The 22,042-nt window shown below is 32.1% G+C and overlaps 1 protein-coding gene across 7 annotated transcripts in view; it reads left to right on the plus strand.

Annotated features, from left to right (window-relative positions):
* The window catches only part of LOC144971325 (rho GTPase-activating protein 26-like), a 40,228-nt gene that overhangs the window by 12,390 nt on the left and 5,796 nt on the right, over window positions 1–22,042 (plus strand). For 4 of the 7 annotated variants that reach the window (XM_078911997.1, XM_078911992.1, XM_078911994.1 and 1 more), the window contains 15 exons: window positions 5,231–5,300; window positions 6,005–6,105; window positions 7,069–7,106; window positions 8,336–8,392; window positions 8,909–8,984; window positions 9,920–9,962; window positions 10,324–10,386; window positions 12,349–12,423; window positions 12,665–12,752; window positions 13,157–13,215; window positions 13,628–13,733; window positions 15,628–15,787; window positions 16,985–17,237; window positions 19,518–19,694; window positions 20,206–20,251. In XM_078911997.1, coding sequence (XP_078768123.1) covers window positions 5,231–5,300; window positions 6,005–6,105; window positions 7,069–7,106; window positions 8,336–8,392; window positions 8,909–8,984; window positions 9,920–9,962; window positions 10,324–10,386; window positions 12,349–12,423; window positions 12,665–12,752; window positions 13,157–13,215; window positions 13,628–13,733; window positions 15,628–15,787; window positions 16,985–17,237; window positions 19,518–19,694; window positions 20,206–20,251 — 1,412 coding nt within the window. The remainder of the gene's footprint in view (window positions 1–5,230; window positions 5,301–6,004; window positions 6,106–7,068; window positions 7,107–8,335; window positions 8,393–8,908; window positions 8,985–9,919; window positions 9,963–10,323; window positions 10,387–12,348; window positions 12,424–12,664; window positions 12,753–13,156; window positions 13,216–13,627; window positions 13,734–15,627; window positions 15,788–16,984; window positions 17,238–19,517; window positions 19,695–20,205; window positions 20,252–22,042) is intronic. The other 3 variants (XM_078911993.1, XM_078911996.1, XM_078911999.1) reach the window with 1 other exon arrangement.

Here is a 22,042-nt window from a genome sequence, read left to right on the forward strand (position 1 = left end):
ATGAGTACCTGGCCGCTAACAGCATTGTCTCTTTCTGCAAACATTGCAATTATTCGCCTAACAGGTGTCATGTCTTGCCTACATGTTAAGTGTTGCTGTTGGCTAGAAACCCCTTTTAAAGCGTTTTGAGCACATTTAGTAGGTATTGCGCAATACAAATGTTCTTTTGTTTTTTTTTAAAGCTACATAAGAAAAATCAGAACAAATATATATTCTTATCATACAGATCTTTGTCTTTATTTTTATATGTTGTATTATCGATTTTGCTTTATACTAATTTAATTTAATTTTTTTTCTTATTTCATCGTCATTTATTGTTTTTGCTGTGTTGCAAAGGAAATTTTTAAAAATGTTAATGGTAGTAATTATATGCCTTTTTTACCTAATAGGAATGAGTTTATACTTAATACAAAGAGATATAGATAGTTATTAATTGATGAACAAAAATTTAATTCACCTCCACAACTATACACTCTCATATTCATGCACTCACACACACACCCGCACGCACGCAGGTTGTTAGAGGGGTAAAATTTAGTAAGATATAATTAAAATAAAGTGGATTGAGGCCAGGGCATAAGTGCTATGAAAATACCATTATTATTTTCATTATTATTATTATTATTATTATTATTATTATTACGATTTTTATTATCATTTTAATTATTGTTGATAAGCTATGCATCTCTGTAATTATTCATAAACGATCGTTGGATTATAAGTTAACCAAAATCTTAGACAAATATTTCATCAAAAAAAACAAAAAACAAACTAAACAAGGTTGATTGTGTAGTATAATTATTACTGAGTTGATGTAATGAAGATGGAATGTGCGCTTATATAATGTTTATCTTTATATATTTATTTCTTTCTTTTGGTGTAAGGGGTGGGGAAGAGGAAAGAATTGAATCAAACATATTATCAATTCACTTTTTTTCAAATTTATGGTTTATTGAGTTTACTTTTAGGAATTTGGTGATATGCAGTTAAATTTAATAAAATTTCTCATTCATGCTTGATTATTTTTTTTTTATATATTTTTTTTCTCATCTGATTGTCAGGGCTTAAGGAAACAAACCAAAAAGAAAAGATTAGAACAAATCAAAATCAAATATTAATAAAACCAAAACAGACTAATAACAAAAACAAAACAATGTATTTAAACGAATAAGTCCACTATATTTTTGCAAATTTCTTAACCTTCAGATCACATATTGTCTCCCAAAAGTCTGTTTTAAATTGATAAATCGATTAAAAACTCTTTTTTCCTACATAAATGAGATGAGTTTTCAAATCCTACGATTTAAAAGGACATCAAGAAAGTCACAAAAGAGATTTGTGAAACAAATAAGCAAGAGAACTCTGTAAATAAATTTTTTACCATGTACAATATTTTACTCTCCTTCTTTTACATTTTGAATATTTTGATTCACTGGGATATGCTTTTATTAAATCACCAGCTTCAATTTTAACAATGTGGGTACTGCCACTTATTCTACAGGTGCGCTTTCTTGTCAAACCTGTTTAAAAAACTGAAATTATATCCATGATAGCCATGATTTATTGCCGACAAGGGTCTAACCTTTGATATTCCTGATTACTTTAATTCCGTAATCAGAAGGTTGTGGTGAATGAAGAATACTCCAATTGAGGAAGGCTGTTTTGGGGGTTTTTTGGGGGTGGGAACGGGGTTCATGTAGTTTTCTTCTATTGCATCTGTCTAGCACTGTAACATTCTGATTTTTAAGATTTTGACCTTGCTCTTGGGACTGTATTTCAATTTTAAAATTTTTTTAGAACAGCCATTTAAGATCAGATTTACAATTTATTATTTAGTGTTATTGGTAAGTTCATCTAGCCAACCCGTTTTGTTTACACCAGACATTTCATGTAAGTGGCAGTAGACTACAGTTTCTTTTGGTTTTGGATGATTTTTTAATTTAATTTTTTTTTAAATGATGATATATGACTCCAATATGAAAAAAAAAATATATCCGGTTAAATAGAGTCAAGCAAGGTTTGAATTTTCTTAATCCTTTGCTTAATCTTGCAACAATTTCCCTCCGTCCCCACCATAACCCGAACATAAATTTTCATAAAATATATTCACCTCTTTCAAGGTCCCAATGTTATACTCATGACAATATCTTTCTACGCCTCTTGTGTGGCAATTACTATACAATGTTTTTTATATGTTAAGTGCCTCGACTCAAAGCACATTGTTGACAGGTCTCTGGTTTTATCCTCCATTCAATGATAGTCATCTTTTTTTTTTTTACCCACAAATTACGTTTCCGTTATGGAACAATATTTTAAAGACTTCAATAGACAATTTAGGAAGGTAGCATGATTTTTCTTTTTGTCTTTTTTTTTTTTTTAATTTTTGGATATCCAACAACAGCAGTTGTGCTCTGACTGAATCAGGTGGTTTATATGGAGGAGAAGAAGAAGAAGAAGAAGAAGAAGAAGAAGAAGAAGAAGAAGAAGAAGAAGAAGAAGAAGAAGAAGAAGAAGCAGAAGAAGAAGAAGAAAAAGGAGGAGGAGGAGGAGGAGGAGGAGGAGGCGGTTTGATAGGATAGGGGGAGGTGGAGAAGAAGATTATAACCTATCAGAATCACGCAGTCTAATTTTGTAAATATCAGGCAGGACATGCTGTTCTCTGAACCCACGACACCATTGTTATTACTTTTTTTTTTGTGTCTGAATATTTTTTTTTTCCTGACAAAAAATACAGGTGAATTTGTTGAGGTGTCTTTGGTGTTAATTACACATCTTTTTTTTTTGTTTGGAGTCTCACTTACTCCTTTTCTTTTTATCCCTTTATTTTCTCATGACAACTCTTATATTATTTTCACACCCTTTCATATGTTTTAATCCTTTAAAAGAATGATACTAATGAAATATATTGATATGATTATAAGTATAGTAAAACATTTTTTTTTTAAATCAGGGTAAATTCAATGTGTTGAAGTAATTTCTTGAATTTAAAAATGCAAAAATTTAAAAGTGAACTTAAGCACAGTTTTGTATGTAGATGGAAAGACATCAATATACAGTAATTATATCTTTTTAAATAACCTATTTCATTTTGTGCTATGGTTACAACTCACATTGCTTTTGTCATTGATTTAATGATTATCAAGTTGATTTAATGTTGTTAAGTTGATTTAATGATTGCCAAGGCCAGGTCGTTTTACTGCGTTGTCCTTTTCTTCTATGAGTATGAAGAATCCTTTTAATGGCATAGTTAGCAAATATTGCAATAAAATTATATGAAGAGTGGTTTTCCAAAACTCCCTAACTCCGTTTTTCCCCATATTGAGATATTGAGGATTATTTTCCCTAAAATTTCTCATTCAGTCTATTATTTTATCATATTTAAACTTCAAATTCACATAAATCATTGGAAATTCTTGTGCAAATTGATGTTTAAAATAAAGTTTACGCTTCAATATATCTCATGAGGGGAAAATCTCAAAAAGTAGAAAAATCAACTTAACGAGTTTTGGTAAACCAGCCTTCATATTTTTAATGATATCAACCTTGAGAAGGAAAAAAAAAACCTATATCTCATGAGTCATTGTAAGCATACCATGCCTGTAATATCAGATTGCAATGATGTATTGTGATAATGAAATTTCACACGCGTTATAAAGATTTTATTAAGCAATTGACCACAAAGCTGGATATTGTCACTAAGATTATTTTATTATAATATATGTAGCTACATTAATAAAGACAGCAACCACCTCCGTTCCGTCATTGAAAACATACCAAAAAGCATAGCACTGAGGGTGAGCAAACTTTCAGAAAACAGAGAGATATTCAACGTCGCAGCCACCCCCTACAAAGAAGCACTCACAAAAAGCGGATACAACACACCATTTGAATACACAGACGCCCCCCTTTCATGTAAACCCCAACACACAAGTGAAGAACGCAAAACAAGAAAACAACATATTACTTGGTTCAACCCACCTTTCGACAAAAACGTCAGCACAAACATTGGACAGCAGTTCCTGAAGTTAATTGATACACACTTTCCAAAAAACCACAAGCTCCATAAAATTATCAACAGGAATACCATAAAAATAAGCTACTCGTGTATGTGCAACATAGAACAAAAAATTTCAAGCCACAACAACAAAAATATTAATAAACCACCGACAAGAGCAAAACCCACCGACCAGAAAATGCAACTGCAGAAATAAGGAACATTGCCCACTAAACAAACAATGTTTAGAATCAAGTTTAATTTACCAAGCCATAGTCACCGAAACTAAAACAAACAAGCAAGAAAAATATGTAGGACTAACGGAAAATAATTTCAAAACAAGATACAACCTCCACACCTCAACATTTAGAAACACTAACAAAAAAACATTCACAAAACTCAGCGAACATATTTGGAAATTAAAAGACAACAAACTAGACCACAACATTTCATGGAAAATTTTATCTAAAGCAACAGGATACACACCAACATCAAAACAATGTAGCTTATGCCTGGAAGAGAAATATACTATAATCAAACACCCTCATGAAGCCACACTCAACGCGAAAAATGAGATGTACAATACATGCCCACATCGCCGGAAGTTCCTGTTAATCAACTACAAACCGGAACCACTTCAACAAACAACAACAGTCAACAAACCAACTCAGTCCTGACGATGGCTAATTAGGCCTGAAACATTAATGTAGACTATCTCAAACATTGTGGTAAATATAAAAATAATAATTCGCTCCATTACTACATGTCGAGCACTTTTCGTACCATATTTGTATCAAACATTATTCAATATATATATATATATATATATATATATATATATATATATATATATATATATATATATATATATATATATATATATATATATCTCACTACCTCCCCTCTCTATCTCTCCCCCTTTTTCTCTCTCTTTTTCTCTCTCCCCCTCTTTCTCTCCCCCCCCCTCTCTCTCTCTCTCTCTCTCTCTCTCTCTCTCTCTCTCTCTCTTTCTCTCTCTCTCTCTCTCTCTCTTCACTCACTCAATCTCTCTCACTCTCATTTAATTTTGCTTTTAATTGGATCTGATTTGATACTTCCTTATGCGTGATTTTATACTCTGAAATGGTTATAATTCATATCCCCTTATTCAGAGAATTATAATTATTACCATCAAAAATAGGAAGAGAAGGATTTGGTTTTGCATTGACTCAAACTCTAACTATATTTATTATTCAGAAACCATTTGACCAGTCGGGTACCTTGAAACGGTTGACGCGGGAAGGCTACCTATATGTCATGGAGAAACGTAAGTAATTTAGATTTATTCCCATTAAAAATTAAAAATAGGATAGTCAGGTATAGCATACTGTATAAGTTTGACATATACACATACGCACTAACACACCGATGTTTATATCTAAGACTAGCTAAAAATCATACACTTTCTACTAAATGTGCTCAGACAGCTCAAGCCATCAGCATCTCTTAACATTTAGGACAAGCATGAAACCTAAAAGGCGCTGTTACAATATTATTTTCGACATAGACAATGCTGTTAATGGCAGATATTCATTTTACACCTGAGTGCAGTTGGAAAATGTGAGTCGAGAATATTTTCAAGAATTCAGCTTTCAAGTGGAACTTGAACTAGGTACCTACAATTCCAAAGGCCACAAAGCCACACAGTGATAAGGGCTTATATAGATATTGATATCTGTACTCTATATAAATATTTATGATTTATATACTCCTTGGCTGAGTGGTTAAGACATTACACTGTGACCAGGAAGGTACCAGGTTCGAGCCCTACTTCATGTGCTGTAGTTTTTTTCTCTTTAGGAAAGATTATTAACCCCCAAATTGCTCACTTGGACAACATGTGGGATTCTTGTTGACATCAGACATCTATATTCCTTCATGGAATGCCCAGGCAATGGTATCTAATGATGCCCTGGCGGATGGCGTAATTTGTGTTAACTTTTTTTTTAATACTCCTTGCCCTTTCCATAGGTGTGATGGGAACCACAGGCTGGACCAAGTACTATTGTCAATACAAAAAGGAGTCTAAAGAATTCTACATGATTCTGTATAACCAAGTTGGGGGCAAACTGGTAAGTCAATACCAGATCCTGATCCATCATAGGAGACAGCACAATTATTAAACATTTATTTTTTAGGTTTGGGAGTTGAGATTTTGTCATTTTGAAAACTCTTCTTCTTCTTCATATTTTTCTTCTTCTTCTTCTTCTTCTTCTTCTTCTTCTTCTTCTTCTTCTTCTTCTTCTTCTTCTTCTTCTTCTTCTTCTTCTTCTTCTTCTTCTTCTTCTTCTTCTTCTTCTTCTTCTTCTTCTTCTTCTTCTTCTTCTTCAAAATTTTGTCTATGATATAATTATATTTTAAAAATAATTTTTCTGAACAATTGATGTAATAGGAATAATGAAATGTGAAGGGCTGTCTCAAAATAGTATTATGAAGGGGTGAATTTGATGCTGAACATTAAATTATATTCTTTACACAAAAAATTGGAATTTAAGTCTATGCCTTTATTTAGGGGAGTGAATTTTGTTTCTCAGACTTCAAATAATTTGAACCCTTTAATTATCATTTATACTTTTAAGAAAGTAAGTAGTCCTTCAGAGCCATTAGGCCCATGGAGCTGGCGTTTATCCCAGTTTCTATAGCATTAAATGGACACTAGAAATTTCTACCCTTTGAATAGGATGTTAGTCTATCTCAAAGTACGTTTTGCCAGATCTAATAGATCCAGCTACCACACTGCTGGGTGGACAGGGGGGGTGGAGGGGTCAGAAAAGAATCTGGACTTCACCCTCAAATTTAAACTCTGTCTTCTTTATCTAGAGTTTTCCAAGATAATACCAGACTGACGCTTTGAACCCGACGATTAAACAATCAAGTGTCACAGAATGATATTAAATCTCAGAATTGCCTAAGTTATTCAAGCTGGTCAGGGGAAAAACTTTGAAAAATAAATTGAATGAAATGAATTCTTAGAAATTTCTCTTGTTTTAATCTTAAACGTTTAACACATTTTCTATACTTTTCTCTCTCCCTAGAGTGAACCAGAGCAGTACACCCTTGAAACATGTGTCAGGTGAGATGACTTAACTATACTCATGAGTTATAGAAGTGAATTAGTAAATAAATGACAAATTTACCTAAAATTGAACATGTATCCAGGGTGTATCTGAATGCACTTTGCAATACTTGTTTTTTTTTCTCCTGTAAGTAGGCCATTATTGATCATATTTCCATTTTATATAGTATTGCTTCACAGACGAAAAGCTGTACGATTTATTAGCTGTACAATATCGTCACACCCTACATTTTATTAGGTAGTCAATTCATCAAAGTCAAGAGATTAAATGTGTGAAAAGCTTTTCTTTTCAAAAGTCCCTAAATGTGATATCTTTGTCACCCACCAAATCATTGTCTATTTTCAATACTGCTCCTCTTTGTCAAATGACTACATGTTGTTCACTTGGCCATTCTTACCACCGAGTTATGATGTTTTTAAATGTGATGCTAACTCTGATATTAGACCCAAAAATGACCTGACGGAAATTTTAATCAAAGATGAACCTCGCTCATAAAATAAAAGTATTTGTTTAGAATCCCAGAAGAGGCAAAACGTTTAGTCATGATCTCTGTCTAATAATAGCATTTCTTGGTTGGTCTTTAAAATGAAAATAACATGGTTGAAATTATGTAAAACATGACTTAAAAGATGTTATATCAACAACAAAAATGTCGACACAAATATATGTAATTGAAGAACACTCGATTTAATCAGATGAGAATTTATTATATATGGTGTATGACTTACTTCACTGAAGACAAAATGTGACAGCCTTAACTGTCGAAAGGAGATTGGATATATACACACTTAATGCATACTCAGTGAGATGTAGGTGGCGTTGAAAATGAACGAGAAGTAAAGAAATAGAAATAAGCCCGAATTTCATGTTTGCATATATAGATGGTTAAAAGCATTTTGAGAGTAGTTATAGCTCCCAGAGAAGGAGAGTACAATTGAAAGATGTTTCAGCCTTTGGCCCTCATTAGGGAATGACAGACAATTACAAAAATACCTTTAAAACTTTATAGCTAATACTATCTTGTATTAAAATTATAATAAATTGTGTGTGCGTTTTATTTGTATAATTTTTAAAAATATAAGACTGTAAACCCATGATGAATGCTTAAGTCGAAAAAACAGTTTTTCTTTGTTTTGTCTGTTTCCCAGAGCTAAAACCACTTCCATCTATTTTTATATATCATGACTTTAACAGACACAATTCGCCATTTCTTTTTACATTACAGGAGGGCATCAGATTCAATAGACAAGAGGTTTTGCTTTGATATCACATTCAAGGGAAAGTAAGTATATATATGATTTTCCTTATTTCTCTATTTTATATTTCTATATGTACACACCGATTCTCTTAGTCATTATAAGAATAATCTCTTTCTCCTCAAAACAAAACAAAAACACCATCTCAATTCACTTTTTGTTTGAGAAGTTTACTAATTACATCTAAGTTTACAACAAAATAAACTGCCCAAAGAATGACTTTGGAACATTTAATGATTCATCACCAAAAAACTCTACACAATCTGACAACATACCATATATTAGGAGGCATGAATTAGGATATTAATCAAAACTTTTATTTAGGTACTTTCACAGAGATTTAGATTTTGCTAAACTCAACATGAAAATTATTGGACTTCATTTCTCGACAGATTTGCCAGTAAGTATATTATTTGTGCAGTGTCAATCATAAAATGTGATAATCATTTGGAATTTAGATGGGGATTATTCATTTGCATGAAAAAAATCATATTGTGACATTTTGATGAATATTTATTTTAACATTTTTTGTTGTTGTGTAGGCCAGTTATGACATTCCAGGCCTTATCAGAGGACGACAGGAGACTTTGGTTGGATGCTATGGATGGAAAGGAACCTGTGAGTTTGGGATTTTGGCATAGTATTCACAATGAATGAATAGGGGAAGGACAGGAAGGAATTGCCATTTTCCTTCACAAGGCAGAATCTAGAAAAGATTTGATAATCATGGTCTTCAACAGACTCGACATTGGATGATGATGATGTGGTGTTAGTGGTTGTGGTGCTGGTGGTAAAGGCTGGATATCTGTTTGTTTTGTTTTGTTTTGTTTTTTAGTGTATGTATGTGTCTGTGCGTGTGTTTGCATGTGTTTGTGTGTGTGGGTAAACTCAAATAACGTTACTACTTCTGAAGGTACTGGTTCGGCAAATCTGTGAAACATTTTGTTTCTTTTTTACTGAAACCATCTGGCCCACCTGGGTGTAATTATTTTACAAGAAATGCCTATACAACTATCCCTCCAGCTGGAAGCTGTAAAATAATGAACAATAAGGAATAGCTTCAAAAAATAACAAAATACCAAACACAGAACGTTTCGGGTTCAAAACCGTTCTTCAGACAATAACAAAAACAATAAAAACATTAATACAGCACTTAAAGCCTAGACAGACGGCAGAGAACTATTTAGCATGATTGTCCTCAAGTGAAAGGATCTTGACTGAAGAAGGGTTTTGTTCTTTTTCAAAGCTGTTATATTCATTTTTGGTCACTGTAATTTTAATGCAGCTCAGTGATCTTTGATTTTCTGACATTTGTACAGTAATATTGTTAAGGTTAGAATAGATCTGTTGCTCAAAATGTTTGTTTTTTTATCTTCATGACTTCGGTCAAGAGAAAAATGAGAAATAACACATTGTTAGAATGGATGCAGAAGGCTTATTAAATTTTATCTAATATAAACTGAATTGATTGTAAGTTCAATTGTTTCCATTTTTATTTTTGTTTAACTGCTTGATCAAAAGTTTAAACTATTTTTCAATTTTTCTATCCTCAGACATACACTATGCATAATATCAAGAAAGATGATTGTAAGATATGTATGTTTTAGTTTTCTCTTCTTAAATTCAAAGCTTTTATTAATTTTTAAAAACCTTTTCAAAGATAAACATTCTAGTAAATTCCTTCAACCATGCTCTTTTTTTTTTCTTCTATATATCACTTTCTTATTTAATAGAAAATTAAATGAATCTCTCGCATCATTTGCTAAACTATGATAATTTAGTGACCTTAAAAATTATCAATATAGTTCATTTTTGAAAAACTTACTTCCAGTTTTATCATCCGTATCTTATCTTTGAAGAAATAGCAATATCGTTGGGATTTTTTCTCCAGCTAATTCATCAAATATATATAATATAATTTTATATTTTTTTTAAATGTTTTTTTTTTCTATTTCAGCTATATTAGATGATGTTGGATTCTCATTCATTCGAAGGTCCATTGAGGCCATTGAATCTCGAGGTTTGTTGAATGTTCGAAATCAAAATTATGTAAAGACTATATTTAGTTTTCTTTATTATTTATTTATTAAATGTTTTTTTTCAATTTTGGTTCAATCAATTTTTTGATATTAAGAGTTCCAATATCATGAATATATGATGGCTAGACCAATTTTCACCAGCAGCTTAGAACGCTCAATCATAGAATATAGATGTATATTTGGGATTTGTTCGCAAAGACTGACTTTGTGGAAAAATTATTAACCATCCAGAGTCTGGCATCTTGATCTATTTTGCAACAGCAACAATCAGCAAAACAAACAAAACTACACAATTTTAAATAGACAGTAATTTAATGTGTGTTACTTAACAGTCAATACTTTGTATGACTCCATTGGCCACCTGTAAAGCAACTATTTGTTTCTTCATTGACTTGGTAAGAGACTTAATGAATACTGGATCTATTTCACTCCAAATGCCTGTTAGAATTTGAAAGAAATCGTTAGAGCATATTTGCCCTCAGTCTTTTTCATGAAACACCAAATGTGCTTGACAGGGTTTAAGTCGGGAGAAACCGCTGGTCATGTTAGAACTCTCACTCCGGCATCCCTCAGACATTATCCCTACTTAATACAATCATCTGGTAAGGTACTTCTGCTTACCCCTAAATCACTCAACGTCCTCGATGCGGTATGAAATAGGTCGCTCTCGTGGGTGTTAACTATTTCACGGTCAATCACATCAGATATTATCTTGGGACAGCCTGATCTAGGCCAATCCATGACAGTACCACATTGATTGTAGTACCTCAAGTAGAGAGTTTTGTGTGAACAATTAAACAGTGTTGCATCTGTTACTTTGCGGCCAGCTTGAAGATGTCCAATAGCTCTTGCTCTCTCCTTATTTGTCAACTTTGGCCTTATTTGTCAATGGATCACAAACCATATTTGAAATGAAATAAATTTTGTATAACAAAGCTAGATCTGAAATCTGGATGTAACTGTTAAATATCAAAATCTTGCCACACAATAGCAATTCAATAGGAGTGCATTAGAGTGCAACGGTCCCAAGGGATCTTCATCGTCAAAATGGATGTGATTTTGCCGGGATGCTTTGCTTGGATTTTTCAAGATTGCATTTTTATCATACTAAGTTAGAGGAAGAATAACTGGATAACTACTTTTTGAAACCTATCATATTTGGTATCAAAATAAGTAGAAATTTTTGTACTTTTATAGCACAAATTAAATTGTAGCCATGCTAATCTGTGATATTTGTACAAGAAAGTATTTTATGAGTATTACCTTTCTTTTGTGCATTACTGTATAATTGCTCGAGTTAATTTTTGTTAAAATTTTTTTTTTACATAGGGCAATATCCATTAAATTAAATGTTCAAAGCGCTCACAAGGCTTCAACTGAAGACCATATGTTTTTCATAATTATGTGATAATTATGATAATGTTGATGATAATAATAATGATAATAATAATAATATTAATAATATTAATAGTGATAATTATGATAAAAATAATTATAATTATAATAATAATGATGATGATGATTAATAATAATGAATGGCCATTCAAGTAGGGTTCTGATGTTTTACTTGTGATGACATAAATGGCAGTTTACGCCAATTTCTCCTCACCCCTGTCTACAATTACCACTTTGGCTGTTGATCTTGGGTGGTTGCTATAGGCATGTTTGACAATAGTAATGCCATGCAATATAAAATCAAAGGTACACAAAGCGTTTTTGTCATCAAAGGTGGATGTACATTTTATATTAATTTTGTTCTTTATGGAATATGTCATGAGTCTACATTGCTCTCCATATTAATTGTGAATGACAAGGACAGGGCATATTGAGTGCCAAACACAGTGCCATTCCCCCCCCCCCCCCCCCCCCCCCCCCCCCCCCCCCCCCCCCCCCAACCCTTCTGGCAAATTGACGTGAGGATTCTCCTTTATCATTATTTCCAGGGCTTCAAGAACAAGGATTATATCGGGTTGTAGGAGTTACATCCAAAGTCAACGCTTTTCAAAAACTTGCTTTAGGTAGGTATATTTTTGACAATTTATCTACTTTTCCTTAGCAAAATGTTGACTATCCGGAGTTGCAAACAAACTTTTCATGCTCTCAGACTTTACACAAGTTTCAGATTTTATTGCATTTATTTTAATTTTGAACCACAGGCCAAAACCAGTCCAAATCAAGTATGTTGTTAGGGCATGTATAGTTTTCCTTTCACAATGGAATTTTGGTAAACTCTTTGTCTTCTCTATCCCTCAATCACAGATCCCAAGAAGGCTGATAAAATCAACTTTGATGATCCTTCAGTTTATGAAACAAAGACAATAACAAGTGCTGTGAAAAATTATTTAAGGTGCGTACATAGTGACAGCTTATTTAAGGGGTATCACATCTTCTACTCGTTTCTTTGGATAATTACAATGGCTTTATTATTTTATTTTTTTTAAGCCAATGGCGTTGATATAAGATATGACAATTAATTCTTTATTTGTACTCTTTATAATCCATAATTTTTTGAATAAAATAAATAATAAATACAAATACTTATTTATCACATATCGTAATGATACATTTGGAAGCAGGCACTGGAGAAAGATAGAAATCTGACAAAGTGTGTATGAACAAGAAAACAGTGCCAGACAAAGCAGAAGAAAAAAAAAAGACAAAATTTTTTAAAGTGAAAAGATTAAAAAATCTGTACAGAAACAGTGCGGTTTGAAATTTATTTTTTTCATAATTTGCTCTTCCTTTGTCTAGAACGTTACCGGAACCACTAATGACCTTCAAACTTCATGAAAAATTCATCCAAGCTGCTAGTAAGTTATTGTCTATATTTATTTTTTAAATTTTGATGAGAATTTGTAACTTGAAATATTCTAGATTACTCAGGTTCAACTCCTAATATGAAAATTGGGAATGTAATGCTTGCTGTTGTCATCATAGTTTTGAATTTTTATTCAAGCTTGTTTTGTCATTAGGAAGAAATTCAAAATACAATTTTCTGTCTTCCATCTTTAACTTGAGAAAATATTAGATATTTTGAGATATACATGCTGATAAAGTCACCAGGTAAATTAATAGAATAAATGTCATTCAAATTGTAATTGAGAAGTAGAATTTTATGGCCTGAAAAGTTTGTAGGTCCCTTTTAACAGTGAACATAATAATTAAGTAACCATCTCTATTATAACCATAAAAAATTATCTTGTTTCTCATTTTTCCATTCAGAGCAAGACAGCAAAACACTACGCATTCTGGATGTTCATAAATATGTACACCAACTCCCTGAATCCAACTTTGAAATGTTGGATATTTTGTTACAACACTTGAGAAAGTGAGTTTTACCAGTCATTGTGTTCAAAAGTTGTAGAATGTTTTGTATATTCTTTGTCCCGAATTTAAAAACTGTTAATTGAAATGTTAGAATTACTTGATTCGCTTGAAATTCAAATCTCATTTCTGGTACCTATATGTTTGATATTAGATGAAAATAATATAAAGCTCATTTGAGAAAAAAAAATTAAACAAACAAGTAAAATTAAACCCGAATTTTTGAAATCGCAACTTTCGGTAAACGGCAATATTTCCTAAGAAATGGAATTAATTTTATATAAAAGTCACTGGTTAATTGCAATATACTTTGATTAATGGCAACAAATTTTCAACCTCAAAAAGTGGCAAATTCAAGAAATCAATCAAACATAATCTCATGATTAAATTTCATCATGCGGGTGGTTGGATGGGAGCATCACCCTTGAATCATATACCTATGATGTTCGCATGGGTGTACGATCCGATAGTGATGTCGTTTCTTCTTCTCTTTACTAGCCTATCCTGCTTCTTTGGTTTGTGATTGTATTTTTGACAGGGATATTTTTTTTTCCTGTAAATCTTCTGCCTGTCTGTTCTTGGTTATTTATAATTTAGCTTATGATATCTTTAGGTTATGATTTTGATTTACATTTGTACTATTTTTGTTAGATTGCTTGTTTTTTTGTTTCAGCGGTCTCTCATATAACCTCAATTGTGTTGGAAGAGACCTAAAGCAACAAACAAACAAACAAACAAACAAAAATTTCATCATGGATGAATTCATGACAGAGTGAAGAATCGAAAGTGGGCAGGGTTTAATGCTACAGTAGTGTGTGACTATTCTATTAGAGACAAAAAAAGGTGGGCTTTGCAGTATTGATTTGTGCAGTCATCTGTGTCCATTAGATAGGAGACGAAGGGGCTGGGCATAGTCTAGACAACAGCTAGATAATGACAGTTGTAAGGAGAGACTGAGCGATATCCTTTGTTTTGGGATTGAAAACTGTGCATTGTGACCAATGGGTTTGGTGAGAGCTTATTGTTTATCATCACGGCTATGCTTTTTTGACTCTTACAAATATTGAGAACAAACAGTGAAAGTTAATCCAATTTGAATAAGATGTTGGCTTGCATCAAAACTGCATTTGCTTGTCAAAATCTATACAGGGCTGCCATATGTTTTTTTGTTTCAATCAAATTGCTCAAGTCTGTGGTGGACCAAGAACAATGTATACAAAAAGTGGTTTGAGTTAACCTCATATGGTAAGAAAACGATTAATGGTCAAATCAAAATTGCTATAAAAACTTACAAGTTGTGAAAACACCGTCCCATCATTTTATCTGAAATCGACCAAAGATACGGCAGCTTGGATTTAAAAAACACATGAAGACTGAGAACCATGGCTTCCCCGAACAAGGGGAATGATATCATGTTACAGAAAACAAAACTTCAAATCATCAAGGAGTTCAATTCATCTCTGAAACAAACTCATTCAGAACTTGCCAAACCCCCCCCCCCCCCCAAATGTGGCATCTACAAAACTGTTTCAGTAGTGGACAGGAAACTCAACTTCGATTAATTGCTAATTCGGTTAATCACAACATTTTTGGTGATCCCAAAGCATTGCAATTATCTGAAGTGGACTATTATTATCAACTTATCAAGGGCAAGAGCTGACTTTTTTCAAATGGGAAACTTTTGATATGAAATAGTATTATTATTATTATTATTATTATTATTATTATTATTATTATTATTATTATTATTATTATTATTATTATTATTATTATTATTATTATTCCTCTTACTATTTTTATTATCATTATTAACATTATTGATTTATGTTTCAAAGTAAAATTTCCCCGACCCCCAATTGAACATTTTTGTGCTTTCATTTCTTTTTCTCCTCTCCCAGAGTGTCCGACCAATCAGATGTAAACAAGATGACAGTGGCCAATCTGGGTGTGTGTTTTGGTCCATCATTGATGAGACCAGAAGAAGAGACCATGGCAGCGATCATGGATATCAAGTTTTGTAATTTAGTGGTTGAGATTCTTATCAACAACTACACACAGGTATAATCGTAAACAAAGAGCTGAAGAAAAAATAACGAATATACATTTTAGGTTCAAGACTATTTCATCAAATAAACAATATCAATATTTTATTTGCTGTATGTTTCATTGAAGTTTAGTAGTTGATAAGTTTGAAGAAAAAAATGCAGTAATGTCATTTTTTTTCTGAATCAAATGCGAAAATTGTAAGCATTTTTTTATCTCAAAAAGAAAAAAGAGGGGGAAAAAATGACACATCTGATATGAGAAATACATGTTTGAAATGTAAGCAAATGTGAGGAAATGAAACTGAAGTACTGATTCAAAACACCCTAAATTTTAAGATCATTTTCTAAATTCAAACCCATTTTTCATCCACTTTAAGACATCTTTCACCAAAACTTCAAGATCCAAAAAGATACACACTATTTCTAACATAATATGAGCATTTGGTTTAACAAATAATTGTAACGGTCTGTTTAACACTACAAAAACGACTGGATTTTCTATTTGAAAAGGACTAACTTTTGTGATTTTCCAGACAATTGGTTGATTTTAAGAATAACTGGGCTATCCTGCATTATTAAAAGATTTGGCAAAGCTACTTGGACGCTATTTTTAAAAGCATAAGATCGCCCATATTAAAAGTTTAACACGAAACTTTGGGATTTCTTGTCAAACAAAACTTGGCTAGGATTTTTTTTTCTAAGTGAGAGAATTTGAAAATGTTACATTTAGAGAAATTTGGATTTGAGAAAACTTAACTTGCTGTTAAAGAGATTTTGATATTGGTGACAACATTTTATTAGTAATTAGAATATTTTTTCCTTTTATTTTAATGTGGATAATGCATAGCTGCCAATTTCCATTTTCCATTAAATTTTCTAATTTTTGAAAAATGTTTTTTTTTAATTAAACTTTTTTTTTCTTTTCTTGATGCTTCAATGATGTTTACACATGTATTATGACCAAATGCTTGTCTTTAATTTTTGTTTATGGCATATTACTGTTAGACTTCAGTATAAAGAGCTACAGTTCTTAATGTCCTATTATTTTAATGTAACAAATTAGGATAGTATGATTTTGTGCTTCATGGGAAAAAAATCCTGGTTTTAAAGATATAAACTCTGTTTTTTTAAACCTTACCCTGTTTAACTAGCATTTTGGGTTGGTAGCTCTGGATAATGTCTTGATAACTGTATAAATTATTTCTTTCAGATATTTAAGCATCCACCAGATGGTGCTGACCTCAGTGAATCCAGAGTTCTTCCAAGTAAAGACCAACCTCCATTGCGATATGATACAGATATCCATCTGAGAGGAAATGTGCCATCAATGGGACCCAAGTCCAACCATAACACACCAAGCACTCCCATCTCCAGACACTATGCAAACCAAGCCCCTGTCCATCCCAATGCTGCGGGCAGGGCAAAATTACGACCTGTCCAAATATTCAATGCAAATACTGGAGGTAATGTTGCAAGTTTGGCCAGAAGAGATGTTAAGAGATATTACTTCAATCATAGTCATTTAGATGTACAGCTACTTTACTCATTTGTCACACTTGAATATTTATTGATACTATTCGTTTAGGTGAAATACTCACAACATCTGCCAACCAAATTAAAGTGATACTAGGCTGCTAGAAGCTGTGGACTGTAAAAAGTAATAAACAAACATGAATATAACAGCTTCAAATAAGAACAAAATACCAAACACGGAACGTTTCAGGCTCAAAACCCTTCTTCAGACAACAACAACAAACAATAAAAGCATATTACATATTATTATTATTATATTATTATTACTAAATTCCAGATAGACGACAGAGCTATTTTGTAGGTCCTCTCTGTAGAAAAATCTTGGATAGTGACTGTATTATTCATTTTTGTTTTTTACTTTTTACAGCCAAATTAAACATACCAACCTACAAAACTGTGTGTAACCTTTAACATTTACAGTCTGATTGATATAATTTAATGAGAACTAATAAATAACAGGCTGTCTAAAAATAATAACAAAGAGCTGAGTGACGCCAACTTCGTTCCCACTATATCATTATGTTGTATAACTGGATAGATGACCACCAAGTATTTTTAATTTTTTTTTACTTGTTGCTAGTTACAAATTTTTCTGCTTTTTAAAAAATTGTTCTTCCTGCTAATTATTTTATTATTGTTCAACAATGCAATCTTTCAATTTTTAATTATTTTTTTTTTCATAAATTTATATGATAAGTGCAAAAATAACATATATCCAATTATGTGCACAGGACTGAAGTTCTAAAGCTCAAATGGTTGCTGGTTGGGATAAGTGATAATTATAAAAAAACAACTCCTGTTAAAAAATAGTATTTTCTCCTTATTTATTCATCTGTTCTGCTTTTTTTTAGATATAGAAATTATTGAATTGTTTCAATATCTTTGATGGAATTGTCTGAACATTATTTATACATATTCTTAGAATGTTGAATGTTATTCCCCCACAGCGTTGTTCACAATATTTTCATTGAGAAATCTTTAGCCAAAACTGTCCATGCAGGTCTTATTAACTATTTGGCACAAATAAATTTGTGGGGATGCTTATACATATGCTCTTGGGTGTGTGTATATGTATGCTACCTTAAAGTCTCAAACAGTTTTTAGATTTGGCACTATACTAAGTGCTCTTTGAATTTGTATAAAACCTGTCATTAAGAAAATAAAAGATTTCATTGTAATTTTTAATCTTACCTAGAAATCTAGTGCCTCAATTGACCAAAACTTCAGGAGATTTCAGTCATAAGTTTTATTTATTTTGAAACCAATTCACTCAACTATTGTCGATTAGCTGGATTCGTTTTCTTTGGATCAAACTGAAAGCTCTTTGTAATAAAGTCATTTATTGTCCATCCTCTGTAGTTTTGTTATCAGGGAAACATTCATTATTGTCTTTCCTCTTAATAGGATTCCAGTCTCTCACAAATTATGACAAAGTTCGATCATCTGAAATATTAGACCCTGCTATCCAGTCACTTTCTGGTGGACTGAGCAACCAAAAAAAAAATATAAATCTTGAAGATGCAATTTAGCCTAGTTCATTTACTTGCGAGTCATGTGCTCTTTTAGTTGAGATACATAGTCCTCTTCTTTGTGATAAGGATCCTAATCGTTTGGTGACAAAACAATTGTGATTAACCATACAGACAATACTAAAGATGGATAAACTCCTGTTCTATTTGCTGTATTAACCATACAGACAATACTAAAGATGGATAAACTCTTGTTCTATTTGCTGTATTAACCATACAGACAATACTAAAGATGGATAAACTCTTGTTCTATTTGCTGTATTAACCATACAGACAATACTAAAGATGGATAAACTCTTGTTCTATTTGCTGTATTAACCATACAGACAATACTAAAGATGGATAAACTCATGTTCTATTTGCTGTATTAACCATACAGACAATACTAAAGATGGATACTCTTGTTCTATTTGCTGTATTAACCATACAGACAATACTAAAGATGGATAAACTCTTGTTCTATTTGCTGTATTAACCATACAGACAATACTAAAGATGGATAAACTCCTGTTCTATTTGCTGTATTAACCATACAGACAATACTAAAGATGGATAAACTCTTGTTCTATTTGCTGTATTAACCATACAGACAATACTAAAGATGGATAAACTCCTGTTCTATTTGCTGTATAACACTAAAGGACTTTTTTTTTCATTTACATTATCTTATATAAATAACAGGTTTTGATACGCATAATAGTGTGAGTGGAAGCAATGAGTCATTAAACTCTTCCAAGAGTGTCCTATCACCTAGAGGAGCCTTACCTTCAGGACCCATGACACCAGGATCTGAGAAGTCCAGGCGAGGTTCCAGTAATTCAGAAGCTGCTCCTGTATATTCCAATGTCAATGCCCTAGGTGAGTGGAAATCATCAATGAAGAATAATTTGTGAATACCCTTTAAAAAAATTATTACAGACAAGAGTAGTGAGAACTGTAAAATAGTAGTGAAAGCAATTTTCAATGTTAACACAACAAATTTGGTATCTATGCATCAAATGTGACCCATCGACTCAAAACGGTATTATTTCAGGATTAATCAGCCCCTCTAAAGTAAATTTAGAAATACAAAAAAGAGAAAAGCGAAATTAGATCTGTGTGCAATTCCAGGAATTGTATTTATTCTTCACCATATGGAAGTGAAATTACCATGCAAGTTTCATATTTATGGCTCTATATTTAATTTTCAGCATCTACGTCATCCTGACATAATACTGTTTTGAGACGGTGGGTGACAAATTATATTTTTTAAAGAAAGGCTTTTAGGTTCAGTTTAAACTTTCCCTGCAGTCTATTTGTAAAACTACTGACTGATAATATCTCTTTGAATTGAAATACAAGTTTATAACATCAATTTTTCAAATTTCAGCATCAAGATTTAACCTGAATCTCTCTGGAAATGATTCGCCAGCATTGTGAGTAAAGATTTTCTTGTTTTATTCAACAACTCTTTTTTGACATTAGTTAAATCATTAGCAATGAGAAAGAGTGCTTCAAACTTATTGCTACAAGGTGCAATTAAAGATTTGCTGTATGCTTTCCTCCACCCCATTTTTTAAAAGTTTACTTATTTTTTGGGTTTTGTTTTTTTCCCTAAGTTCATATTTACAAGAAAGCATAGTTTGCTTTTACCATACTCTGCGTGAGTTATATATCGTTTAAAATGCTTGGTCATAACAATAGCACCCTTCCCCCTCCCTCATTTTTCTACATTCTTTTCTGAAAGTGTGAATGTTTTATTTTGACTAAGCCTCCAAAGTAACCACATTCACAGTTATAGTAATTTTCTACAGTTTATGCTGTTGACAGTTGAAGTTTGTAATTTCTTATGTTTAAAGTGTACCTACCTGTGTTTTGAAGGATCTATATCTTTTGTCTGGCTTGCTTATTAAAACAATCTGGACTTACTAGGCTGTAACAAAACAAAATATTTTTCACTGCTTAGACCGGTATTTTTTATCAGGATTTGGCACCATAAGGCCATTTTTTTACTTCACTTTTTATCATACAAGTGTGCTCCTTCAACTGATCATGATTTCAATATGTTTGCGAACAACAATTACAAGTTAATATTCCACAATGTGTAAGGAAATGATTTCATATAAGTTTATAGTCCGTTGCAATAAACATCCCTCATCCCTTTCCATTTCAATGAATCGCCCAAATTATTCACATGGACTTTGGAGAAAAGGTTACAAACTCTTTATTTTGAGTCAGAAGAAAAAAGCGCCTTTGAGTACCAACTGGAAGCTTACCTAACCAGGTTTTAAAGATATGCTTAGTTACATTACAGCAGGAATGACCTATCAAAAATTGCCATAGAATCAATGTTTCTTACCCAGTTTAATTTGTAGTCCTATTGTAACCATTATGTTTCAGAAAATTCAAAATGAATCAAAATAAATAGAATAAAATATGACAATCGTTCAATTTTTCTTTTAATAAAGAAATCATGACTTGATGTCGTGTTTTTACGTGCCGAATCTTTTCTGTACTTTAATTTTTTTTAAACATTTTTTGGTACACATTTAAAGTCATTCCCCCTAATGATTTTGATAAATGTTTTCCAAATCTATTTGTACACGAGCTAGGTACCAAAGGTCTGTATAATTATATATTTTCCTAAGCAGTGTTACTGTCATGTGATGCTTTGCCCATTGCATTTTACGAATGTAATACCAAGCACATCATTTAATTTTGAACCTGCCAGTTATGATTGAATCTATGTTACTGTATTAAATTCTGTCGATATAAGATAGACATTTCTATTTGTCTTAAAACTGATTGGAAAAAATAGCCACAAAGAAAGTATCTATTATATAGACAATATCAATATAAAATAATATACAACTGGAATGGAAACTCAAACTCTTATTAAGAAATATTTGGCTTTAAAACACACTCAAGGATACATTACATCCAGTGACAGATCAGTGTGCAGAAAATTGTCCTAGATTTGTTTCATGACTCAGCAGTACAGTGTGTCATCTTGTTGTAAAATCAAATAATGTGTAAATGATCAGAATACCCTTTCCCGGCACTGTTGACTCGGGTACCTGGCTATAGACAGTGATGGATATTGTAAAAGTGAGAGTACAAAAAGGAAGCCTAACAGTTGATTTATATTGTACAAAATGGAAATTTGTTTCCATTTGGCCTGTTAGGGTAAATAAATATAGCATTATGAAGTTCATTGAGTCATTTAC

Source organism: Berghia stephanieae, chromosome 4, assembly GCF_034508935.2.
Source record: "Berghia stephanieae isolate SIO BIC M18660-M18661 chromosome 4, UCSD_Bste_1.3, whole genome shotgun sequence".
NCBI classification, from domain to species: domain Eukaryota; kingdom Metazoa; phylum Mollusca; class Gastropoda; order Nudibranchia; family Aeolidiidae; genus Berghia; species Berghia stephanieae.